The sequence below is a fragment of the Colias philodice genome, chromosome 9 (genome assembly GCF_061535455.1).
Source record: "Colias philodice isolate Cphi_HAF_F1 chromosome 9, ilColPhil1 Martin Lab GWU primary, whole genome shotgun sequence".
Classification (NCBI taxonomy): Eukaryota; Metazoa; Arthropoda; class Insecta; order Lepidoptera; family Pieridae; genus Colias; species Colias philodice.
In genome coordinates, this window is record NC_143094.1 from 11630770 (window position 1) to 11655555 (window position 24786).

The 24786-nt window shown below is 33.8% G+C and overlaps 5 protein-coding genes and 1 non-coding gene across 8 annotated transcripts in view; 3 read left to right on the top strand and 3 right to left on the bottom strand.

The window, feature by feature from the left end:
* LOC149486155 (SH3 domain-binding protein 5 homolog) overlaps nucleotides 1-24786 on the top strand; it is a 243113-nt gene that overhangs the window by 42763 nt on the left and 175564 nt on the right. The gene's annotated exons all lie outside the window — the stretch shown is intronic.
* On the top strand, nucleotides 690-5671 carry LOC149486160 (uncharacterized). Its single transcript, XM_089699498.1, has 3 exons — nucleotides 690-2379; nucleotides 3794-3903; nucleotides 4041-5671. Exons 1-3 carry the CDS (start codon nucleotides 690-692, stop codon nucleotides 5592-5594), a joined length of 3354 nt encoding a protein of 1117 aa, XP_089555624.1. The 3' UTR covers nucleotides 5595-5671.
* On the bottom strand, nucleotides 6532-22008 carry LOC149486161 (solute carrier family 25 member 35-like). 3 transcript variants are annotated; one of them, XM_089699520.1, is made up of 6 exons: nucleotides 21895-22008; nucleotides 9924-10171; nucleotides 9421-9620; nucleotides 8311-8434; nucleotides 6993-7135; nucleotides 6532-6722 (listed from the first exon to the last, which is right to left on the bottom strand). In XM_089699520.1, the coding sequence occupies exons 2-6, from the start codon at nucleotides 10160-10162 to the stop codon at nucleotides 6532-6534; spliced, it is 897 nt and encodes a 298-aa protein (XP_089555646.1). In that variant the 5' UTR covers nucleotides 10163-10171; nucleotides 21895-22008. The 3 variants fall into 3 exon arrangements, with proteins under 3 accessions (XP_089555646.1, XP_089555647.1, XP_089555645.1); XM_089699521.1 differs by lacking the exons at nucleotides 6993-7135; nucleotides 21895-22008 and adding exons at nucleotides 7646-7788; nucleotides 12404-12770; XM_089699519.1 differs by lacking the exon at nucleotides 21895-22008 and adding an exon at nucleotides 12404-12764.
* On the bottom strand, nucleotides 8870-8941 carry TRNAD-GUC (transfer RNA aspartic acid (anticodon GUC)). Its single transcript has one exon. It is a non-coding gene; the product is annotated as a tRNA-Asp (tRNA).
* Nucleotides 16221-17248, top strand: LOC149486163 (uncharacterized). Its single transcript, XM_089698758.1, has one exon. The coding sequence runs from the start codon at nucleotides 16430-16432 to the stop codon at nucleotides 17150-17152; it is 723 nt and encodes a 240-aa protein (XP_089554884.1). The 5' UTR covers nucleotides 16221-16429; the 3' UTR covers nucleotides 17153-17248.
* Gas41 (YEATS domain-containing protein 4 Gas41) lies at nucleotides 22436-24783 on the bottom strand. The gene is made up of 4 exons (XM_089699480.1): nucleotides 24556-24783; nucleotides 24190-24471; nucleotides 23426-23612; nucleotides 22436-23133 (listed from the first exon to the last, which is right to left on the bottom strand). Exons 1-4 carry the CDS (start codon nucleotides 24601-24603, stop codon nucleotides 22955-22957), a joined length of 696 nt encoding a protein of 231 aa, XP_089555606.1. The 5' UTR covers nucleotides 24604-24783; the 3' UTR covers nucleotides 22436-22954.

Below are 24786 nucleotides of genomic sequence, written 5' to 3' on the forward strand. Positions count from 1 at the left end.
CGTTGGTGTCTTTATTCATACAATATAGAAATTCAGGGGTGCTAGTGAGCAACGAGAGTATTGATGGAAACTGTTCAAATCAAAGATTGTTTACACGTTGGCGTTAATAGTGCCCATGAAATAATTATTTACTATCGTCATATTTTCAGTATCTGGTGTATAGGATACGATATGAATAGGAGTTCTTATAATTAATAAAATATAATGTAGGCACGAGAGACCTGTCATCGTTTTACGACTTTTGCACTGTATTTTTTATGTATTATCCACAGGTATTATCGTATTATTGCGGAAATGACAAAGTTTTTTAACTATATAGTAACACTAGAGGCCCGCCCCGGCTTCGCCCGTGGTACATATTTCGCAATAAAAGGTAGCCTATGTCCTTTCTCGGGAATCAAAATATCTCCATACCAAATTTCATGCAAATTGGTTCAGTAGTTTAGGCGTGATTGAGTAACAGACAGACAGTTACTTTCGCATTTATAATATTAATAATATAGTATGGATAATTATTATTATACTGTATCAACACAAGCTGTCCACTTATAATCCTACAATGTAGTGTAAAAAGTGATATTTAAAATTTGACATTTTTATTTTGGCATTGTAAATTACAAGTTTTAATAGTAAATTAAATTTAAATTTTTGGATTATTTTGGTTCACTTCATATAAATAAAATAAACATATGATGGCTTCTTCGGATTCAATGTTTTTATTTGAGATATTCATAGAAGAAATTAAGAATTATTTAGATTGTAAGCAAGCTATAGTTAAAGCTAATTTTCCTGAATTATTTGAGGTAACATTAAGTAATCCATATGCTGTTATTTCCAAAATATCAAAGAAGAAAACTAAACGAAAATCTAGACTACGAAATAATAAATTAGAAATCAAAAGATCAAAACTATTATCTGACACAAGATTACAAAGAGACGAATCTATATTAGTGACCATCAATACTCAGGAACTAATTAAAACTATGCAACACAATGAATTGGAGTTATCAATGTGGAGGAAAGAAAATAAAAAAATTGGATCCACAAAAATTCCTTGGAGCACAATATTCATATACTATTTATTAAACTTAGAGACCATGCTAGAACCGGTGAGTGTTCAAGAATTTTATAATATTTACGATGAAATTTATTACGAAAAAGTAGCTACCATAAAATTGAACGTTAAACTTACTCATTTTGGATACATGACGCCACCTGAAATTGTAAATAATAAGTCTCATGTCCAAAACCGTAATATATGCAAATGTACGGAGAGCAATCTAGGCATTATAAAAACAACATACCATGGTAATAAGAAAATGCATAAAAGAAAGCGCAATAATAACGATAAAGTAAAGCGCAATGTGTCACTTGACAAACTGAGTTCGGAGGTACAGAAAGATAACAATAATACAATATGTAATGATGAAACGACTAAAACTGAAGATGAAAATCACAATCACGCTTTTACCCTCGCTAAATCAAAATCATTTTCATTCATCGAAAGACAAGCTGATATGAAAACTGTAAATTACATTTTTGGCGATCCGAATGCTACCTTTGGAAATAAAGTATACTGTGTGAACTATTTCACGGTTGAGCAAAATAATTCCAACCCAGAATCCAAAAAATCATCTAAATCATCTATGAAAGAACAGACATCTGAAAAATCCAGCCATTCACAAGCAAACAGAGCAAGATTCAAATTCCGACCGTGTGATAGCGAATGTCCAATAATCAAAAACAGATCTGGCTCATGTCCCTCTAGTATGTGCTCACTAGATATGCCTGAAGAAGCAGCACCTTTAATCAGCATTGCGAAATGTAGACAACTCGTTTGCGAACACAAGGAACACAGAGCTCTGCCTCCACCTCCTGATGAAAGTATTCTTCTAGATTTAACAAATTTAAACAAAGATTGTTGTGATCGTACAGAGGTAACTGAGACTATAGAGGAAGTCGTAGGTGGTGTAAAAGCTAAAATGAAAATCGGTCAAGACCCTTGTTTTTGTACATGCGAGTGCACTTTTGGTTTTATGAAAAAGACCACGTATTGCAAAGTGTGTGGTGGCTATGAAAGAATTGGAGAAGAGCAATCGCATGAAAAGCCAGTAAAAGGCAATTTTCCATGTCCGATATATCACAAGTTAATTGATAAAAGTAAAATGAAATCATGGAGCACATCTGGAAGTGAAAGTAAGAAAAAAGGTGACGATACAAGTGTCAAAGCAATGAAAATAAGTTCAAATCAGAAGGCTGCTGCTTCTGACAAACGAGTTGTTGAGAAGAAAAGCGTTGAATCCGAAAAAGACACCAAGAAATGTAAAAAGAAAAAGAAGGACGATAGATTTAAATTCAACTACGGTTATAAAGGTATACGTACGTATTATATTTTTTTTTTCAATTATATATTAATTTTAATCATAGCGTAGTAGTTCTTACATCTATGGGGCATTTCACGCCAAGCGGACACAGATTTCAGGGTCAGGTTTCAGATTTCGGTTATATTTTAGTATGTTACCCCTGTATATATTCTCGGTATGTATACGAAAAATTTTTGCATTTAGAAGCTTAGTTTTCAAAATACAGGTCTTTGAAGATGTCAGTAAGCGCGAGGTATGGGGGACTTTGAATGTAATTATCAGTTCAAGAAAAGTAATTTTTAAATAAATTGATGACTGAATAATATACCACATGAAATAAACTTTTTATGCTCATATTTCGAATTTTGAATTTATATTTAAATTCCTTCGAAAAATAAAAATATATTTTTCTTTGTCATTTTTTACAAACTTTGCGTATTTTTAATTTTTTTAAAGATCATTAAATAAATAGCTTACATTATGTTTAAACTTCATGCAAAGTTCTAGAGTGGTCATCGCAGGACTTTAGAATCTACATGTATTGTAATGTCGAAGCGCGGCAATATCCCCATACTAGCGCTTAGTTGGTTAGCGCACCGTACTGCAGTATTTATCTCATTATAGTTAGTTAATAACACCGTTTCAGGTTTTAATAAGATTTTATAGTGGTAAATAACAAGCAAGAAAGTATTACTTTAGTTTTCTTAAAAAAAAAATATTCAGTAAAGTAATATGACATTTTTACGACTTTGAATACGTATATCTCGTCAATTATTTATTTTAGCATAAAACTTATTGATAAACCTCTAATCAATTTTTAAAGACCTATCTGTTGACACTTCATTTAATTCAAATTTCTAGAATTTATTTATTGTCCCCGTTTCTATGAATATTGCAGTGCGTCGCGCTAGGCGCTAGTATGGGGATATTGCCGCACTTCGACATTATGATACATGTAGCTTCTAAACTTCTACGATGACCACTCTAGAACTTTGCATGAAATTTAAGTATAATATAAGCTGTTTATTTAATGATCTTTAAAAAAATTAAAAATACGCAAAATTTGTAAAAAATGACAAAGAAAAATATTTTTTTATTTTTCTAAGGAATTTTAATATAAATTCGAAATTCGAAATATGAGCATAAAAAGTTTATTTCATGGGGTATATTATTCAGTCATCAATTTATTTAAAAATTGCTTTTCTTGAACTGATAATTACATTCAAAGTCCCCCATACCTCGCGCTTACTGACATCTTCAAAGACCTGTATTTTGAAAACTAAGCTTCTAAATGCAAAAATTTTTCGTATACATACCGAGGATATATACAGGTGTAACATACTAAAATATAACCGAAATCTGAAACCTGACCCTGAAATCTGTGTCCGCTTGGCGTGAAATGCCCCCTATAATATTTTTGTTTCTTTTAGCTCCTCAAATTGGACACAGCAGGTGTGCATTACCCTGTACTGGTACCCTTGAAAATGTGCCAAAGCATATGGGATGGTTATGGACTGCTGAAGATGTACCAGGCATGAAGGTATTATAGTCTAAATAATTCATAGTCGTCCATTTTTTTTAAATCTCCTTAAACATAAAAATGGGACAACAATGTAGACAAAAAAATATTAAACCTATTCTTTCATTTTTTTATGTAAGTTTTTTTTTATTTTTTAGTTTCGTCCATCATGGAAACCAGGTGCTACTAATAAACATGTTGTAAGGCTTCTTAGAATGGCTCGTAACCCTGGTGAAGTCACGCCTAAGAAGAGAAGAAAAGATGCTGCTAAAAAGAAACGTCCATTGAATCGACCACTTTTAATTGTTCATAAGAAGGATGGTGAATTCACTGTTACAATGGAGACTATGAAAACATATAATAAACCTAGAGCTATTAATCAATATCCGTATGAAGATAAGCCTGTACTAACATATACAATAGGTAGGACTGAAGAAGAAAATCGTGAAAGGAGAAAGAAGAAAGAACGTGAACAAAGACGTCTAGAAAGAGCACAGCGAGCATTCATTCAGAGTGCTTTCCGAGATATGTGTCATGAAATATGTCTGAAAACATATCAACAAGCTTTGGGCATACTTCCAGATACTGAAGACCCAGAATGTACCTGTTATCCAGCAGAACCGACGGCTGCAAGAACCAATATGGATGTCTCTTGTTCATGTTCCGAAGATTCGAAATCAATTGGGTCGGATACGGATTCTGATGAATGGATAGTTGAATTTACCCCGCCATGTGCTACATTTAATCAAAATTATAAGGGCAAGAAGGTCATAAAAGTAGACAACGGCAGCCAGTACACGTATTTAGATTACAGAGTTAAACTTCTAGATAGATTTGGTAATCCTGTTCCTAGATTCTTCAAAGGACCTGATGGCAAACAACAATGTAGTGACTTAGGTGGCTTTTGGAGCCCAGATAAAAAATGGTTGGAAATAAATGTGGATGGATATATAGCTCCTGATGGTCGATGGGCGCCAAATAATTTTATTGGTCCCAGTGGTGAGCAAGTCGAAGCTATAACTGGTAAATTTCAAACCGCAAACAATAAATGGTTGGTCGTTGGTATAGACGGATATGTCGACTGTAATAGTAGGTGGAGATTTTACCCTAAACCTAGAGGCGTTTTAACTCAAAAGAAATCACCTACTTCGAAAAAGCAGGCAACTGGTGGTAAAGATTTGAAAAAAGAAGATATGGTTCCATTAAAATCTGAAGCAAGTTGGAGTTGTTTCGGAGATGCTACGCCAAAGGATCTTTCTAAGTTAGGTATTGTTGGCCATGGACATGATAAAAAGATACTTTTAGCAACTTTAAGAGAAATGATGGCGCGAGGTGAAGATGTAAAAATACCGCAACCATCTACCGTTTTCCGTCTTCCTCCATCAAAGAAACGTCGCCGAATGCAAAGCCCAAATAACAAATATTCCCGCAGCTTATTTGAGGATAGCACTAAATGCAAACATTCTGCACCATCGGATAAGGGTATTATAGCTGTAGACGATCAAGGTAATAAAACCTATTTCCGATTAAAGGGTCACAAGAACGCAAGGCCAAAACAGAGACTAGCTACTTTGGCAGGACGAGGCATAAGTTTAAGTTCATTCCATGTGCCATGTTTCCATTCATTTATAAGTGCGGAAGTTATGAAAAAGCAACAGCGAGACCGATTGATGGCTTTGGCTTCGAGAAACATCGCAACTCAAGTCGCATGATTGAATCTAGTCTCTAGCACATTATGATGTGTCCAAAGAAATGTGTTTTTGATGTAAGATTAATGCGTGTAATAGTTTTTGGCGTAGGTATTCAGTGAACGTGCAAGAAATATTTATTTGGTAATGTGCTAAGTTAAATTTGTAACGTTTTGTTGTAAGATTAAGTGTTGTATATTGGATTATTAATAAATTTCATATTTATATGTTTGTTTTTAACAATAGGTACTTATACTTTTTCATTGAGAAGGTATTATAAAAGTAAGCATTTTATTTTATTTTTTTGGTCTTGTTTTCTTTATGAAAGAACCATTTATTTATAATTCGTATTTCTTACAGGTTAAATGTGGTTGGAAGCCCGGTGCTATATCCAAACGCCTCTTAAAGAAACTGAATAAAGCAAAATTGACAAAATCTGTTGTGGAAGAAAAGAAGCTTACAAAACGAACGAAAAAACGTACTGAAAATAAACCTTTAATTATAATAGGAAAAACTAATGGAGAATATCAAATAGAAATGTCACCTGATATCAATGAACAAGGTAACGAACAATTCACACCACTCATTTATAAAATAGAAAGTGCCAACAACAAGGCAAAAATAGAGAAAAGAGAGAGACTTCGACGGCGATTAACTCGAGCAGCGGTCAAAGATGTTTGGTCGGATCCGTATCACCCAGAAAATTGTGAAAATACTTGTCTCAAATCGTTCTACGAAGCCATGGGAATAATAATACCAGAACGTAACATAGCCAATGATAATGAGGAATTAGAGTCGTGTTCGTGTCATGATGAAGACATCAGTTCAAGTTGCGCTTCCTCAGAAATCGATTGGGAAATACAATTTTCTCCACCCATAGCTAATTATCTACGCTCCCGTCCAGATGTTGATGAAGAACGTCCTCCAATTGTGGTTTGAAATAAAAAAACGTTTAATACTGTTAGCTCTTTTTATTCTCGAACACAATATTTAACATGTCCCATATAACAAGTGACAGAGTCGTGTGAGGAGCTATCCGCAAATACAGCGGGCCGATACCCTTGTAAAGGCCGTAAGTACCTTCCGTTTTCAATATCTTCTTGATGCAATCAAATACACCAGTGTAGAGCTTTTCACCTTTTAACCCAGACCCTGAAATATAATCGAATATTGTTAAAAATCTTAAAATAATCATACCTAGGTGAGTGTGACAGTGAAGTTCTGAACCAAGCTTTAGTAAAATGATATTTAAATCGAGTCTTCGTATCATATTTGAAAGGCAAAGCAAATGAATAGGAACGGAGCTGGATGAAGTACAACAAAACAAAATAAAACAAAACAAAATCAACAAACAAACAAGCTTTCATACAGGACATTACAAACATAAAGATCAAAAAGGTAGCTCTCATAAGGGGACATTACCCTGGTTAACCATACGAGTACTGACTACATCCAGCGGGGTTTCCAATAGCACACACAAGACGCCACATGCCAGACTCGCGACGAAGGCGAGTGTTAGGGGCGAACTTTGAAACAATCCTCTCTCAAGCAGCTGATCTTTCAGCCTGGAATCGATGGAATATATAAGATGACCATGAGAACATGCTATTCAGGTGTAGCTTTTAGCGGTGCAAAGTTTGGAGATGACAATGTGCACCAAATCCTAGAAGCCTGTTATTGTGGTACAGTGGAATTTATGGTTGTGGATACAGTTTAGATGGTAACTAATATGAACGTATGAAATCCGTTCAAATATAAATCATAAATGGTTTTATTCATGCCAATGATTCTGCGGTTAGTATCCTGCGCTATATTAAGTAGGTACCTACGAGAAATGTTTATTACTGATTTTGACGAAAACATCCATTAAAAAAAAAGTTTGTCATTCCTTCCATGATAATAAATACAAGTGCAGTAAACGAAGACAGACCTCCCTAGAATCTTTTTAAAAAAATCGACAAGGTCACATTACAGATGTTCTAGTTTATAGTTAGTACCAGAAAATGCTCAATCTTTATTGACAATAGCGCATACAATTATATCACCAGGAGACATAAAAATGTGGTGTTATTTACCCTGATTGTACAGTCGTACGGTGACAACATCTAGTGGGCATATGACCACAGCTACCATCACACCACTAATGGCACTTGCCAGGAATGCTAGGCCCAGTTCTGACCGTTTGCAAATCCCGTTATTCAATAGGGTTTCTTTTGCACTGTTGGAAAAAGGATACCATTAAAGGCTTTTAATTTTGTTGGATCTGGGTCAAGTCTTTTAAGTTTCTTGATGTGGGTAGATGGATATAGATGTGATAGTTTCTGTGCCTGATATTTGGCTCGATAGAACTCTTAGGTGAGAAGTAGTATTTGTATGTTACTGAACCAACACCATATACGAAGATATTTTATAATGAATGTAATTAAAACCCACGATACTTGAAGGTCATTAGTCGAGTCATAGGTCAAGTAGTTTTCGTATTGAATAACATAGGTACCTACATATTTAATAATGATAGTTAAAATAGTATAAAAGCGTGTGTGCCGAGTACACGTGTCAGAAGTGAAACTTTTTTGGAAAGATTCAAAGATCGTCGCCTTAATCCATGACGTGACGGTATTACCATGACGCGAACTTGAAATTTTACTCTCAACGCGCCTAAAGTTTCTCTTCAGCAAATATTTAAAAATCGCATCAAATGACAAAAAAGGTATTAACTACATATAAATAAAAAACTTACGCTGAAAAAGTAGTCAACTGAGCGGCACTACCGATAGCCAATCGCATGCATGTCGCGTTGACTCCGGCGAAGAAACCTCTCATGCCTTCCGTTCTGTAGATCTTTGTGAAGGCATCCAGCATACCTAGAAACGAAATATTATATATCACCGTAATATTGTAATCGATTTTGATGAGATTTTTTTTATTAGGGTGGTTTTTATCCCGCACGGGAACGATAATATCAACAAGAGCGGTAACTATACGGGTTTTTCTTTGACCACGCGAGCGAAGCCACGGTCGTAAATCCGTCATATAAAAATATAAAATTGTATCTTGATTATATTAATATAATAAAGTAAGTACTTATTATTGAAGTGAGTCAAAACTGAAAAAATATTTTAATTTTTATAAAATTTAAAAAGAACACGAGATAATCATACAGTTTGATCATACTAACAAAATATACCTATTTATATTCCGATACAAAAGTTTGGTAAAGAAAAATGTTAATAATCACTGGTTCTAAAAGTTTACAGCCGTAATAATTAATAAAAAACAAAAAAAAAACAAAAAGAGTTCTCTCCGGCGGGGAATCGAACCCCGGTCTCCCGCGTGACAGGCGGGGATACTGACCACTATACTACCGAAGACTTGTCTGTAAGTTCGAAAATATCGCTTATACTCAATATCACATATCTAGCTTAGTGACGTCACTATCATGTTTCGCGGTTTAATCTCTAAAAATAAAACCGCTTAGAAACATGACTTGCTTGATTGACATTTTCCGAATTTAAATAATTTCACATAAGAATTACATAATATAATATTAAGTGGCCTAAAGACCTAAATATACACGATATTTAGGTCTTTAAATTTATCCTAGCCTAACCTAACCTTGATGGTACAATGCCAACTCATCAGTTCGGATTTTACCATTACCTAAGATGAAGTGCTAATTCTTATAGCAGTATAAAAATTGTTTAGATTAAAAAAAAATTTAGTCCAATTCCAAATTGTTAAATAGTAAATACGTCATACCTAATATATAAAAAATTTAAAAGAATACGAGCCAGTAGTTATCAGTGTTTACCACATATTATAATAATAAGTACTTATTTTATTACATTACCTTTATATTGATACTGCCGTCCTACAGCTACACTAGGATGTGCCGCGGATTGCATTCTAGTTTTAACAACAGACGTGGGGTTAGCAGCCACCCCACTAAATAATCCGCTCGCGCTTGACCAAAACACGGCTTTTTGTATACTAGTGGCGCCGTCTGTCTTTGTCCAACCCTGCACTTCAGCTATGTGGTATGAGCCTAGCCTGAAAATATTGAGAAGCTTATAAAAAAAAATTGTGAGAAAAAAACTTTTTTCTATACTAATATTATAAAGAGGAAAGGTTTGTATGTATGTATGGTTTTCACGCATAAACTACTGGACCGATTTTGATGAAAATTGGCACAGATAATCTTTAGACCCTGAGAAAGAACATAGGCTACCGGCGGGCGGACCGCTAGTATTAAATAAACTAACTAGCTTTCTGCCTTTAGCTTCGCTTGCGTGGACAACTTACAAAATTTTTGATAGTGGATTTTCGAAGAAAAAAAACTAAATAAAACCTTACCTAACAGAGTTCATACAAAAGCCAAACAACATGGCAGGCGTGAGACCTTTCTGTAAAGCCAGCACACCATCTGCCTTAGCTATAACATAACACGCGTGAAATATTCCCCTGTATCGTGTTGCCTGTTCCTTCCTAGATATCAATTCGCCTTGTAACTGTAAGCGGGTCTTTACAACGTCCATGGGGTTTGTGAATATCGTTGCACCTGCGCCGGCTAACCCGCCGATGATGAACTCCATTTTGTATTACTGAAAACAAATTTACAATTTAAATGGACCCAGGAAGTGAGTTGTTAACCAGCTGTTGAGTGTTAGAAACGTCCGGATAAATAAATCGCGTTCACAATCCGTTAGTCTTTAATTTATTTATTTAACTATAACCACAGATAATTAATAAACTACCTATATAGGTAGAACTAATATTCGCGTAAAATCAAACACAAATCGATACTTAATCCTTCATATAATAAAATAAGGAATCGCTCCCCGAAACAAACACTTTCAGATATAACGAAAATCGGTAACTTATGTTTTGATACAAGAATTATTTCACATCACATCACGCATCGCCGTGACCAATGCCTTATCAACTTATTATCAAATTATGCAATACGGAAATCAGTGCAAAATCTAATTAGGTAGAGGTACCTACTTACGCGAAAAAAATAGTTGTGAGTAGTACACAAAGATTTTGAATTTCATTTCAACAATAGACAATAATTATATTATTATCATGATTATATTATCTATTCATGCTTATGCAATTTTCTGGTGAGGATCGCTCATCATGCGATATGAACCCCAAGCGTGAGTCCCACCGGCAGTATAAACAAATTTTATCTGCTTATAATGATAATATCGTAATAATGATGTAAGTATCTAATTAATTGATATAACTTGTGTTATAGGCTACAGTGCCTCTAGCGGTTTCGTTTGAATTTAAGTATATTTTATTGACAGTTTTTTTTTTAAATCGACCCCACGCGACTCAATAATCATGAATCAATTGATAAGTATGATCGAGATTATAAATATTCAGTCGAAAAAAATATTAAGCAATGCAAAATTTCTGTCAAACGTTACAATAACTATAGGTCGCGTCATGTAAAAAGAACGCTGACGGTTAAGCTGCGCATTGGCGATTTATTGGTCTATTTGATGTTATGAGGTGGTATAAGAATAACAAATATGTAGTTGCGAAGCCACGACTCGAGAGCCTACTTCAAAAATAAAATAAGCAGCAAATAACTTTCGTGCTAAACTCGATACATGCCAAAACACACCCCATCACTTTCATCCAGCGTTCTTTTTACATGATTCGCGTATAATACCTATTACCTAAAATTGTTATGATTAATTTGTTCCTTTGATAGAGTTGCATTATAGCGTCAACTGACATGGTTCCTATACTACCTAATAAACCCGAAAACTGGGTTGCAAAAGCCACCGTAAAGTCTACTACATATAGAAATTACCATGAAATTACATACGGAGTTTAAAAAGGCACTTACCTAATAAAAAAAAACACAATAACCAAGAAAGGCCAGTAATAAAAAATCTTAATATAAGTACCTATAAATTATAAAAAATTATTGCAAAGAAATTGTTTCAGTAATTAATTTGTAGTTAACTACGTACACAATTTTCTAAATGAAGAAAGTTAGGAAGTCGAACACCACAAGTCGAACCGACTGTTTCAAGACACTAATGAATAATCTTTGAAATCTTCCTTTACTTAAACAGAAAGGTATAAATTCTTTAGATATATCAGCAACAAACAGTAAGTATGATGTAAAAATAAAATTGTATTGTTTACTCAAAGATTGAAATTACGGAAATACCTTATCTATTAAGATAAACTAAAATTCAGTCAGCGTTATAATAATTGTGAAATATCGTAAACTCTAGTAATATGCTCTCATACATAGAGTCATAAAATTATTTACGCACGAAAAACATTTTCCCCAGCACCTTACATTTTTCATACTTAATTTCTTCAACTTCAAAAAAATGCATAATATAACAGATAGACATAATTGAATTTATCTCGGTAGTAATGCACTAAGGTTAGTAATATTCTAAAAATATCTATTGGTCAGAAAGTAAAGGTAATGAATAAAATTACTATCTTTAAGTATGCATCAACGATTCGTTGATGAAAACAGAACATCGTATAATAATTTATCAATTGCATAACTTAAGTCTACACAACTGAAAATATATCTATCTCTGTCTTTAAAGTAGTACATCCCTAATCCCGCCCCTTTAAGTATTGGCGGGAAATTTTAAGTCAAAATACATACATAATGAAAGAACAATACCTATACCTGTGCCTATATTTTAATCATTGATAAAATGTAATTTATTTTTAGTTCGTTGTTATAAAACATACGATACAGTAGCTTCACAACATGTTGATAAATGATAATAATTTAATCAGAGAAACCGAATAAATAAATAAAAGAACACATTCTTACTTACCATAAAACAACTGTATGCACTGAAACACTATTCTGAAATTGTAGTTTTATTTGTGTCTTTTGTGTAGTTAAATAATTGCGTGAAACAGTTACACAAACCACATATCACTGAGCCTGAAAAATGAAAATTTTGGCGCAATTGTCTTTAATTTTTACATCATTATGTCACATGATGTCAGTTAGTTACTTTTTTTTTAGAAACAGACTCTGGTCACTCGCATATTTTCACAATAAACCACGTGCTTGTTCGTATTTTGGTTTACGAATGTTATACAATATTGTTACGCACGCTGATGACGCGGCCGAGGCGTGGCATTGAAAATGAAACTTTGGTCGTGGACGAGGTTATGCGATAATTTATATCCGTATCACATAATAAGACAGATTTCATACGCTATCTACATATTATTTAATAATGGGTCAATGCGTAACTGCTGTTATAATTTATTTTTTGTAATAAAGAACGTTAACACGTTCAGTACGGCATCGGGTCGAAAACACCTGAAGTGAACTATTCGCGCGGGCCGGAGAGAGATTTCTATTGCTATCGCATGGGCCGGGGTAGTTTACTTTAGGATTTTTTGTAGTGAGAGTGTGACAGATATATTGACTGGTATTCTGCCACTAAATAGTACCCATAAAAGGAAAAATATTGTATCGGATCTTAAAGACCTGATACGGCCTGCAAAGAAATTTTGTCCTTGCAGGACGGATATCGGATCTAAAAGACCCGATGCCTGATAACCCGATAGCCGGCCGTTGGTGACAGGTCAGTTAATTAGTGATGTGCATAATAATTAGACGTTGCGATATTGTATTGATATCTATTATTATATATCTAACAAAATTTTACGATTATGACGCGGCAATGGATGCCGTGGTTGAGATTTTTGATAGTTAGAAAAAACATTTTTTTCAAAGAGAAAAACAAATTTTGGAAAATAGATTTTACATTTTTAAAGTGATTCCAAGAACTTTTTGATTCACCCTCGTATTGTCATAACTGTTATAATGAAGCGCATACTGTTTTTGAGGTAAAAATAAATTGATTTTTTTTAATTATATAGTCGATTCATTTGACATCACTAGCAATCATATTCACTAGTGCCGGGATCAGGTGTATAAGATCCTATAATTTTACTACTAATTTAACCTCCTTTAATGATATTTTTTTCAAAAACGGGTCTAATGTTGTTATGCAGTGATTCAATAACAATACATTTCAAGAAAGAATATTCAAAAAAGTCTTCAACTGGATGACACATTTGATTTTAATGTCAAAAGGTGTAACAGGTCCTTTCCACCTGATGCCGGCCGTAATTGAAGTACACCAACAGGTCTTGTAAGCCCTATGCCGGCCCAACGATAAGTAGCCAAAATCGGGCCCCGTCTTGAACGTGTTAATTGGTTAGGGGATATTAATTATGCACTAAAATTTATTTAAGGAACGGCATATGTTGAAAATTATTAGCGGAGGCTTGGGATAACGTCTTCATGTCTGGGAAAAATCTTCATGTTTGGGATGTCAATAATCTTCTTATATTAAGTTCATAATAATTAAACACATACCAACGCTCATTTTTCTAATTATTAGAAAAACTGTATTGGTACATTGTCGAATGAAACCATTCCATGTGACGTCACGCGCGCTCTGGCAAAATTAGGGTTTGGAAGATTTGAAAGGGAAGGGCTGGATGCGATGAATGAAAATCGATTTTTGAGAGTAGGTATGTGACCAATTATATTTAAAACCTTATGACGCATTCATTTATGTTGTAGGTAGACCTTGTATGTAAGAATTTTTCTGAAACTTTTAACTAAGTAAGTACCTACTTTATCGAAAAAATCCTAATATTAAAATGTCATTTTTAAATTAATCTAAAAGATCAATCGCTGTGGAAGATATCTGATTCCTTCTTCGGTGTTCTGTAATTTTATGATTTTCGTAAATTGTCTAAATAGCGTAGGTAATTATATTCTACACTAGCGGTCCGCCCCGGCTTCGCCCGTGATACATGTTTACGTTTTCTCTACATAAGAACCATCCTCGTACTTCAAGGAATATAATAAAAAAAGAATTATTGAAATCGGTTCAGCCGTTCTCGAGTTATGCGCTTACCAACACATTTTGCGATTCATTTTTATATATAAGATAAGAAGATTACTTCTTTGTAGTTGGTACATCAAAGGTCATAATATATATTATAGAGTCGATGTATGGATGTATTATCCTACTTAGATATAGGTATATAAGAGTTTTTCAACCTCAATACTTATTGAATAATTCATAATTCATATACCTACATACTTAATGTTGAATGGCAAGTTTAGCAAAACTTTAGAAATTATCTGATTTATTATTGAAGCCTTAATTAGTGTAGTAAGCCTGAAAGAAAGTCATAATGACCATTGACCTTACTGCTTACTCTACTTATGATTTCATGTTTCTTCATGATTCACCATGAATAATAAATCAAGGGCATGATTATTCATTATTTTTACTTAGTTTATTATTTGGAAATGTAATTATAGGCAAATAAATTTACTTATCCGAAAAATATCATGCAACTCATTTTAAGTAAACTAATTTTTTTATGAGTCTATCAAATCTTTAATCCTGAAACTTTTAGAATGTTATATGATATAATATCTACTGTATAAGATATTACTTACCACGTTTTAAAGTCTGGAATAACTCTATCATTAGCTTTGTTTCCTGTATCCTCACAATAATTATTATACCATAAAAAAACCTTTAGAAACAACTAATAACCGAACCTTAATCATTTCTTCTTACGAGAATTTTATCATTAGGTATATTATAAAGGCGAATATTGTTTGTCTGTGTTTCTTTCCGTCGCGTCGCTACGGAGCGATTTGTGGAATGATTTTCGTAGTAGGTATATCTCATTCATATTAGAACTTCTTTTGACCACGCGTGCGAAGATGCAGACAACATTCTGGTCGTATTAGCTTTTTGATAGCAACGAATCACGCTTGCCAGTTTTTATAATGCCTGCAGATTGTTGGTACATCCTGCAATTTCCTTGATTACGTAGTTGTTTCAGTAGGTATATTCCTAATATTCCCTGTAAATTAATTATCAATTTAATCAACATAGCATAATATAGATAAGTACTTCGAACTGTAGTATTTCCGTGCTACAACAAACATATATTCAATGAAGGTTGAAGGTCAACAAATTCGATCGATGGCTCATGGCGGTCATTATACCTCAAAACAACCCCCCATATTCACCGTGGAAAATTATCATATCTATTAATCTAATATATTTATGACAAGTTTATGACATAGACGATACACATTTGATGACAATAAAAATTGGACAAAGTAAAAATGGCTGATGGCTCTACATAGAATTGATTTCGTACAAAGTAAAAATGGCTCTACAATTGATTTCGTTCTGTAGAAAATTATCATAGGGACATTGCATACCTACAATGGATCCCATAGGATGAGATGAGATTAAGGATCACATTTTGTTTTCTAGTTGCTCTAGTTTCATGTAAACTTACGCAGTTTTCAAACACGATTGAGTTGATCTCGACGAAAACTTAGAAACTGTTCTTCAGTAACTTCCTTACCTCATCAGGAAGAGGTAAAGAAATAGAGAGTAGGTACGGATAGGCATGAGTTAAAATACCCGATGAAGGATTATTCGCTATACAACCTACAGGGTGCGATGTCCTAAATTTTGAATTCGGTTACTTTCAATAACTTTTACGGTTATAAAATACACCCATTCATTTCAATAACAATTAAAAGGATATGTTTGACAGACCTCAACCTCTTTTAACAGAAATAACAAAGGGTTTAGCGTTGACGGGTCGCAAAAAAGAAATCAAGTGACAGTACATTTACATTGTCAGCAAAACCATAAAATTGAATTGAAAAAATTGTCCCACCAAAGCATAGTAGGTGTCGTCAATCGCGTGGATGCCGTCACAGCTGCGTGTCGTGTCCGGTGGCTCAGGCCAGTGAATTCGATTGCCCATCGGCCAAGGTCATGGGGGGACGCAGGGCGGCCTCCGTGCTGCCCGGTCCACTCGCGCCCATCAGCGCTAGCAAGACGCGCGCCCTCACTACCATATACGCGCCGCGGAAACTCAAAACTCGTAAACACAAAACCGCGCAGTCCAGAATGCTAGAAAACGATATCACCATCAAACCCGGTCTATCCCCCTTCCATCCCTTACCAGCTATCGGCCAGAAACCAGATAAAACGAAAGTTATCGTTTTGGACATACAAAACGACAAACCGTTGAAATTCCACGAAGTTCTCCAACCTTTAACTCCACTCAGGATACATGGCTTTCGGAGAACTTCGATGGAAAACGTCACTAATAAGCCTCAACAATTGCTTCGTGAAAATACTTACGATGTTATCAAGCCACTATATGTTACTACGAATTTAAAGAAGAAGGACTGCCTTAAAAAGAATAACTCTGAAACTTCTAAAGAAGCAGTAAAAATGTCACCCAAAACTCGATTTAAAAATGCAGCACTTCAAGTCGCAAAACTAACGGCTATGTCAGAAAAAGAGAAGCTGTTGTGTCTTCGAGAGAGGGAGACCTTTACATTTTGCAGGAGTGAAAATGACTCTTGTAAACTGCAGCGGTTGCCAAAAACCCCAGAGCAAAAATTAAATGAGTTATCTGAAATTTTCCAAAATCTCGAATTGAAGGGACGACAAAGAGACAGAATGAAAAAGGAAAATAGCTGGTTTTGAACATTGAATAGATTAAGTTTAGTGTTATTTTCAAAAAGTGTTGTGAAACCTAGTAAGTGATACCTAATGTCTATTAAATTTATATTTTCTGTTAAATATAATGCTAGAGCGCATATAATATGTTATTGCTCAAAGTTTTCACTTTTCTCGTATCGTATAAGTATTGTCTACGATATTTTATTAAAGTGTGTTTTTCAATACGGGGATATTATTTCTGATTACTTCCAATGATTAGAAATAGTTTGGTTACTATACTAATGAGTAATTATTTTTAAAATCTTTTAAATCCGAATAACTAGGTAGTTTTAGTTACAACATGTAATTTTACCACTTTTTATAAATAATTTAAAATCCGATAAGTGGTGAACTTGTAAATAAGTACCTAATATCACTTTTTACGTATATACAAAGTAAATACAAGTAATAACCAGTAATCACCCCTTTCTTCGAAATAATAACCATTATCAAATAAAAGTTTGACCGCTCGCGCTGTTTTCGAACTCTTGAATATGTAATGCCTCCAATCGTTGTAATAAAAACATAAAAGATAGGTTTTCAGTGAACATATTTAATGCGAAATTTTGTGAGTATGTATGGATGTTTGTTACTCTTTCACGCAAAAACTGCTGAACCGATTTTCGTAAATTTGGCACACCTAGAGGGTAACTTAGCTTAGCACATAGGATAGTTTTTACGGGAAACTACGCGGGTTTTTCTATGAAAACGCGGTGTTTAGTTTGCTTAATGTTTGTTACGTATGTCGTTTTTACAAGTGCGTCATAACGGCAGAAAAAGATGTAGGTACTAGCACGTACTAGGCAGATGATTCTCGATCTAAGATAGATTACACCTTGTAGCTGTTCTGGATTAGGTCCAGAACAGCACATATAGCCCAATAACGTATATGGTACACAATTTTAAGGGTGTTAAGTATAACCTAATGTACCCAGCCATTTTGGTCAGTCTATAATTGGGCAATTTACGTGACGCGTTTCCTAATGACTTTGGTAATCAGTGTGGATAAAACTTTGGTATATGAGAAAACATTAATGTGCCTTATAAACTTGAACTAGATACCCAAAACACGTGTACTTCATAGTTTCATTCCCTGCAAAAGAAAACTGGGTCATTTTCAAAATATTTGTACGTCACGAAATTGTCAGTAAACTGTTTCGTCAGGAAATGTCAGGAAGTTGTAAAAGTAAGGCTGTATTCAGAATAAGGTAATATTACATATAAAAAAGTAAGAAGTCACTAGTTAAAAAAAATATATATTTTTAGTTACAAAATAATCAACAAACAATCAATTTTTATAATTCTCTGTTTGCTTTTCCTTTTCTTTTCTTCTATCATTAGCTTCTTTCGATTTTTGTCTTCGAGCTTCTTTTTCACTGTCATTAAGATCTGATATTTTTCTTTGTCTTTGTTTCACTTTCTCGAGGTGTTTTTTCCTTTTCTTTTCATATTTTTCAGGGTTTTGCTTTTTAGGGTTCCGTAGCCAAAATGGCAAAAACGGAACCCTTATAGTTTCGTCATGTCCGTCTGTCCGTCTGTCCGTCTGTCCGTCTGTCACAGCCGATTTACTCGGAAACTATAAGTACTACAGTGATGAAATTTGATGGGAATATGTGTTGTATGAACCGCTACAAAAATATGACACTAAATAGTAAAAAAAAGAATTGGGGGTGGGGCCCCCCATACATGTAACTGAGGGATGAAATTTTTTTTTTCGATGTACATACCCGTGTGGGGTATCAATGGAAAGGTCTTTTAAAATGATATAAAGTTTTCTAAAAAACATTTTTCTTAAAGTGAACGGTTTTTGAGATATCAGCTCTCAAAGTCGTAAAAAGTATGTCCCCCCCCCTCTATTTTTATAACTACGGGGTATAAAATTCTAAAAAAAATAGAGGTGATGCATGCTAATTAACTCTTTCAACGATTTTTGGTTTGATCAAAGTATCTCTTATAGTTTTTGAGATAGGTTGATTTAACTGTAATTTATTATATTTGCTGCTACGGAACCCTTTGTGCGCGAGCCCGACTCGCACTTGGCCGGTTTTATTTAGTTTTTCAATGTATTTTTTTGCCGTTCGGCACCGGTTAGCGGCATTCTGAAACTAAAAAAAGCTGTTGGATATATGTATTTTGAATAAAAATAAAAACAAAAGTAAGCATCACTCGTGTGGGTGGAAAAGCGATCAACAGTAAAATAGTAAATGCAATAAGGCAAGCCATCAGAAACCACTTGTAAAATTGGAGGCCAAGACTCACTGATCCGCTTTCACTATAAAAAAGTTATCAGATCCCAGGAAAAGTCAAGTCCCTAAGGCCGACTTTACTAACCCTACATCATGGTTTAAAAAAGTATGGCCTGTAGTTACAAAAAAATAATCTGAGGAGATTTATTGTTTTTCTCCTTTATTTTTTATTCGTTACATTAATTTAACACACATTTTAAATATCTTATTTTCATACTTTACACATGAGACCACAGCTTTACCGTCTACAATTTACTGACGTCAGTAAATGTCAAGAAATTGTTCGTCAGTAACATGTAAAAAATAACCTAAGAAATACTTTTACACAAAACATAATCACATTTACCATTAGATTGAAAGTGTAATCTATTACTCTAGTCATAATTTAAGTATATTACAATTGCGGTAGGTGAATTCTTCAAAATGTACTTACTTTTGTTGAGAATACGTCGTTAGTAAATTGTAACTAAATTTTTTGCACAGCACACTATAGGACTTCTTCCATGTCTGGACGACGAACAAAATGGCGGCGCGTTAATGTGACCTTACTTTTCGTGACATGACCAGTGCTGCCAATGATTAGAGTTAGATTCCTCTTCTTTGTGATACAAGAAGTTGGTTAATTATGTCAATAAATCAGTGTCACGAAATTGTAACGATTGATAGGGACATTTTTATAATATGTAATTCTTCATTTATTTAAGGTAATTTAAATAGTTTAATCTATCAGATATAACACTTGAAACATTGCTTTTTAATTATGATACAAAAAAATAGGAAGTTTCATACAAAAATTCTGATAAAAATATTGGTTTTCATTGTCGTCCACATAGGGGACAATAAAAAAATGTATGGAGCTTTTTTTGTTACTTTATTTTCACATTAAATTTATGTAAGAATTTGAATCGCAATTCATTGCTTTTTATCAGAAATGATATGCAGTATGCTTAAGTTTAGTCTGTAAAACGTTAACAATGATTTATTTCAGTCGTAACCATATTTTTTTCGAAGATTTTTTAGGGGGACAAACATTTTGTAGTAATGTACAATTATTTTGAAAACGACTCAACTGCGTTTATTCCGACGGTTCCGGGCGATAGGCTAGATTTTAATTTTAAAATTTATAATAATTAAATTAGTAATTTATATAAATTTTAGCATTGATATCATAGCTCCCTCCCTTGCATGACGCAACGCACTTAAAGCTTCCGTGGGACGAGAACAGCTGCTACTTAACCAGTAATTGCTTGTGATTTACAGGTTTAGCCGATGTAAGTACTTCTATAGTTCAAGTTCAAATTATGTACTTCAACAACAACATGATCATCTACCAAATTGGGACTTATTTCTCAACCGCTAGGATTCAATATCGTTTTGTATCGTAACTTTCGGTTAGTATGACGGTACTTACAATTTTCTATTTTATTAGTAGACATCGGATTATATGCATTTGCATATTTGCATATGCAAATGCATAAAACTCTCTAATTACGGCGTTAGTGCATATTTTAGCCTTTTTCCCCAATCGTGCATATTTCGTTAAGTAGCGGGAGTTTTGATTGGTCGACTAACCTTTAGTAGCCAATCAGAACGCTCAGCGAGTCGCAACAAACCCTATTTTGGCATGGTAAAATGGCAAAAAATTACAAAATGGGCTCCATTTTAAGTAAATTTTGAGCCATTCAAAATAGGGCTAGATTACCCTTTTGGGGCTAAAAACTTAAAACACGGGTTGAATTCCAAAAAAGGGCTAGATTTAGCCCGGAAAGGTCTAAGGTGGCAACACTGGGCTCGCGGGTGACAAACGTCACAAATTTGCGCTCGAAAATTTGGTAAAAATGCTTAATTGTATATTGGCACAAAAACTATACTTAATTTCAAGAAAATTTCAATGTTTTGTACAATCTTTGATTTAAATATATAAAAATAATACAGGTTTTTTGATTTTTTATTGTGCATATTTTAGGCATATCAGTCGTTTTTAGTGCATATTTTGGCCTTTTTTAGTGCATATTTGCATGCATATTTTGGCATTTTGTTAGTGCATATAATCCGATGTCTATTTATTAGTATGGATATTCCTCGTAGTCGTAGATTATGATGGATAGTGCTAGTCATAAAATATATCACTTAATCATTGGTCGAATTCATGTACGTTCGATCGTTTTACCTTTTTCAAATGCATGTAACTACATTTAGGTCAAACTACGATCGCATTGCATTGCGTGATGCAAATGATAATATTTATTTCGGAACGAATGGTAAGTGGAAATATTGATCTAATAATAATTGCCTCGCTGCTTGCTTATGTTTGACAAATAAGAACATTCTAGAGCGATAAGCGGTAGTAGGTAAGTATTGCGTCGTTTTATAAAATATTTTAAGAAACAACTCGATAAGTATCTAATATTTTAATAAGAGTTCACTCTGTATTACGCTATGTAATTGAATATCTATTCAACTATTCTTTTTAGTACTTACCAACTACAAAAAAACATTAGGCGGGTTCACACACAGCAACTTAGCAAGCAGCCTCGCGAAGCATTTTCCGCGCGACGATACGATCCGCAGCGCAGTAGCGTCGCGAAGCCGCTGTGCGCGGCAAACGCGGGACATTTGTTTGTTTAGTTGAGACACAGATAATTAATTATACTTGATTGAGAGTTAAGACATGGCACCACACATATTTATTAGAATAAAATAAAATAGTCCCGTGAAGCGCCAGCTCGTTCGCCTGCTATTACATAAAAAAAACACAATATGTACTTATCAAGGTGGGACTTCGAACCAGGAACGTCGTGGAATTCAGTGCGTAATTAGCGCATATCTTTTAAATTAAGACCGTTGAGTGTGTAAGTACCTATAATTTTACCAATATTTAAACTCATTAATTTAAGCATTTATCTAAAATCTATAATTCGATCATATTAAAGCGTATGAGAAACTAGTTTTTTTTCTATATCGCGAAAATTTTAAATGCCTTACGGTTTAATTAAAGAAAAACAATATAATTAATTGTCATATCTTATTTATTATTATTTGAAAACTTGGAAACATGCTCACTGTGGAAAAAAATATCCTACAATATGTGAAAGAATGACTAATAAAAACAAATAAATTTTCACATTATAGCAAGGATTACAACTATTCTCTATGGAAGTAAATTTTAATTCCAATTTATATTTTTGTCTATGTTATTTTTATCAGCTTTCTCATTTTGGTAAACAACTTATTACTAACTTTTATTTGGAGAATTACACTAAGATTGGCTTCTTGTATAGTTCCTAGTTCCTACATCCTAATTTTAATACTAATCAATTCATATTTGTATAAATATAAAAAATGAGTCCATTTTTATGCTATTGCATAGCTTCTATCGCGGGCCTTGAGCGCAGGAACGAATCCAGAAATTCCGTTACGAAAAAAACCTCACGCTCCCCACTCCGATGGGCGCGGAGGTGTGGCTTGCAATATCTTTACCGCGGCAGTCCCCGAATGCCACACGTTTTTTTTTTTAATAAATATATTCTACTTAAAGTATTTAAACTACTGATAATAAATTTGCCGCAGGGTTGTTTTGTATCTTCGCAATTTCTTCTTTGAATTTAGTAATTGTTTCTTTTGCAAGATGTAGTTTTTCTTTCAATTCCGATATCTCACTCCTCACTACTGTTTGAGCTGCTACAATCTTTTCTAGTGTCTTTTCTTTCTTCTCTTCAACTGGAAAATATTTAACATAGATTATAATAATATTAAACATTAATTAAAATAATATTTTGATCCCATATTATTAAAACAATCATTGGAAATTTCTGATATTATGAAATCAATTAGGTTACATGGCTTACCTTGTCTTCTTTTTAAATAAATTAAAAAAATGCATTTATTTGTCTTGAATTAAAAAATAAACATATCTATTACATTTTAACTAAACTAAGACGAAAATACGAGAGGTTTAGAATTACTACAATACTACAACCCCTTAAGTTAACACCATACAAAAATAACTTACAATCCGTATCATGAGTCCAAGGGCCATTTGTAATTGGTTTAACATTATTGAGCAGATGTTGCATCAACTGTGTCGGCTCTTGGAACACAATCTCTTCATACGACTCGCTCACTAAAGCTCGGCCGACTTGTGGCATGCCTTCCGTCACTGGGGATTGGAACAGCTTCAGGATGTGGTATAGGGTGACCTGCAAGTGATATGATTAGTTTTTAAAAGTGATAAGCAAAAGAAGTATTTATGTTTCCAAAAAACTAGATGAAAAAGTATTTGATTTCATTGATGTATTCATTGTCGCTTCACCCGTTTAAAAAGTAAACAAAATATTATCTTAATATATATAAATCACGTGTCACAATGTTTGTCCTCAATGGACTCCTAAACCACTTAACCAATTATAATAAAATTCGCACACCATGTGCAGTTCGATCCAACTTGAGAGATAGGATAGTTTAAACATGTAGGTACCACGGGCGAAGCCGGGGCGGACCACTAGTATACTATAACCTTCCTCTTCAATCAAGGTACACTCAACTCAACTCTTAAACTCTAACTATTTATGTAATGATTTTGTTTTTATGTTCATCATCAATGTAAAAACTTAATTGTACACTGCTAAAATTATTAATTACATTCCAATAATGAAATCAAAGTAATTTAGAAACTAAACTTTTAGTCAAATTTGACGAAAAAACAAGCATCACTTACCTACATCATATTACACAAATTTTATTGCTGAATTGATAGACATTTGAATAAATACTTACCGGTCTTTCATTAGGGTCATGGAAATAAATCTTAATAACTATTTCGAACTCTCCCCAACCCGTTTCCGTAAGTTCGTACGGTGGTTTAGTCACAATCCTATTTGGGTTAGCGTAGCTTTCGTGTAACTTGAAATGGATCTTTTTTATATACACTGACATATCTTCATTCGCATAGGGCTTCACGTAAACAGTCCATTGATGCGTGTGACCATCTTCTTCACGTTTCTTGCCAAAATATCTTGCTATGTTGCCGTACACTATCGGTTTAACTATCACTAAACCCTGCAACGTTTTAAGTATTTAATGATAATGTGATTTAAATTAATCATTATTCTATAATAATTCTAGTTTCAAGTAAAAACAAACCTTCACCCGGCCTCCTGAATCCGGGCCGAAATCTGTTGGCAAACTCATGTCAGTGTTGTAGTTTATGAACGATTTAGAATCCACGGTTGCTGCTTTTTTATGTCCTTGTTCTGACTAAAAAGGAATACTCGATTCCTATGCTGTCTCTATTATTTGGGTATTTTCTATTAGAATCTCGAAAGCCTTTCAAAATGTTTATATTTTTGGGTTTGACTTTTGACTTTACGAATG

Coding starts and splice junctions, on each gene's coding strand:
- LOC149486160 (XM_089699498.1), top strand. CDS start 690: ATGATGGCTTCTTCGGATTCAATGTTTTTATTTGAGATATTCATAGAA. Junction 2,380..3,793: donor CTACGGTTATAAAGGTATAC/GTACGTATTATA, acceptor TGTTTCTTTTAG/CTCCTCAAATTGGACACAGC. Junction 3,904..4,040: donor AAGATGTACCAGGCATGAAG/GTATTATAGTCT, acceptor TTTATTTTTTAG/TTTCGTCCATCATGGAAACC.
- LOC149486161 (XM_089699520.1), bottom strand. CDS start 10,162: ATGGAGTTCATCATCGGCGGGTTAGCCGGCGCAGGTGCAACGATATTC. Junction 8,435..9,420: donor ACGGCAGTATCAATATAAAG/GTAATGTAATAA, acceptor TTTCGTTTCTAG/GTATGCTGGATGCCTTCACA. Junction 6,723..6,992: donor TACTCGTATGGTTAACCAGG/GTAATGTCCCCT, acceptor ATTATATTTCAG/GGTCTGGGTTAAAAGGTGAA.
- LOC149486163 (XM_089698758.1), top strand. CDS start 16,430: ATGGGGGGACGCAGGGCGGCCTCCGTGCTGCCCGGTCCACTCGCGCCC.
- Gas41 (XM_089699480.1), bottom strand. CDS start 24,603: ATGAGTTTGCCAACAGATTTCGGCCCGGATTCAGGAGGCCGGGTGAAG. Junction 24,472..24,555: donor ATTCAGGAGGCCGGGTGAAG/GTTTGTTTTTAC, acceptor AAAACGTTGCAG/GGTTTAGTGATAGTTAAACC. Junction 23,134..23,425: donor TTGGACTCATGATACGGATT/GTAAGTTATTTT, acceptor AATATTTTCCAG/TTGAAGAGAAGAAAGAAAAG.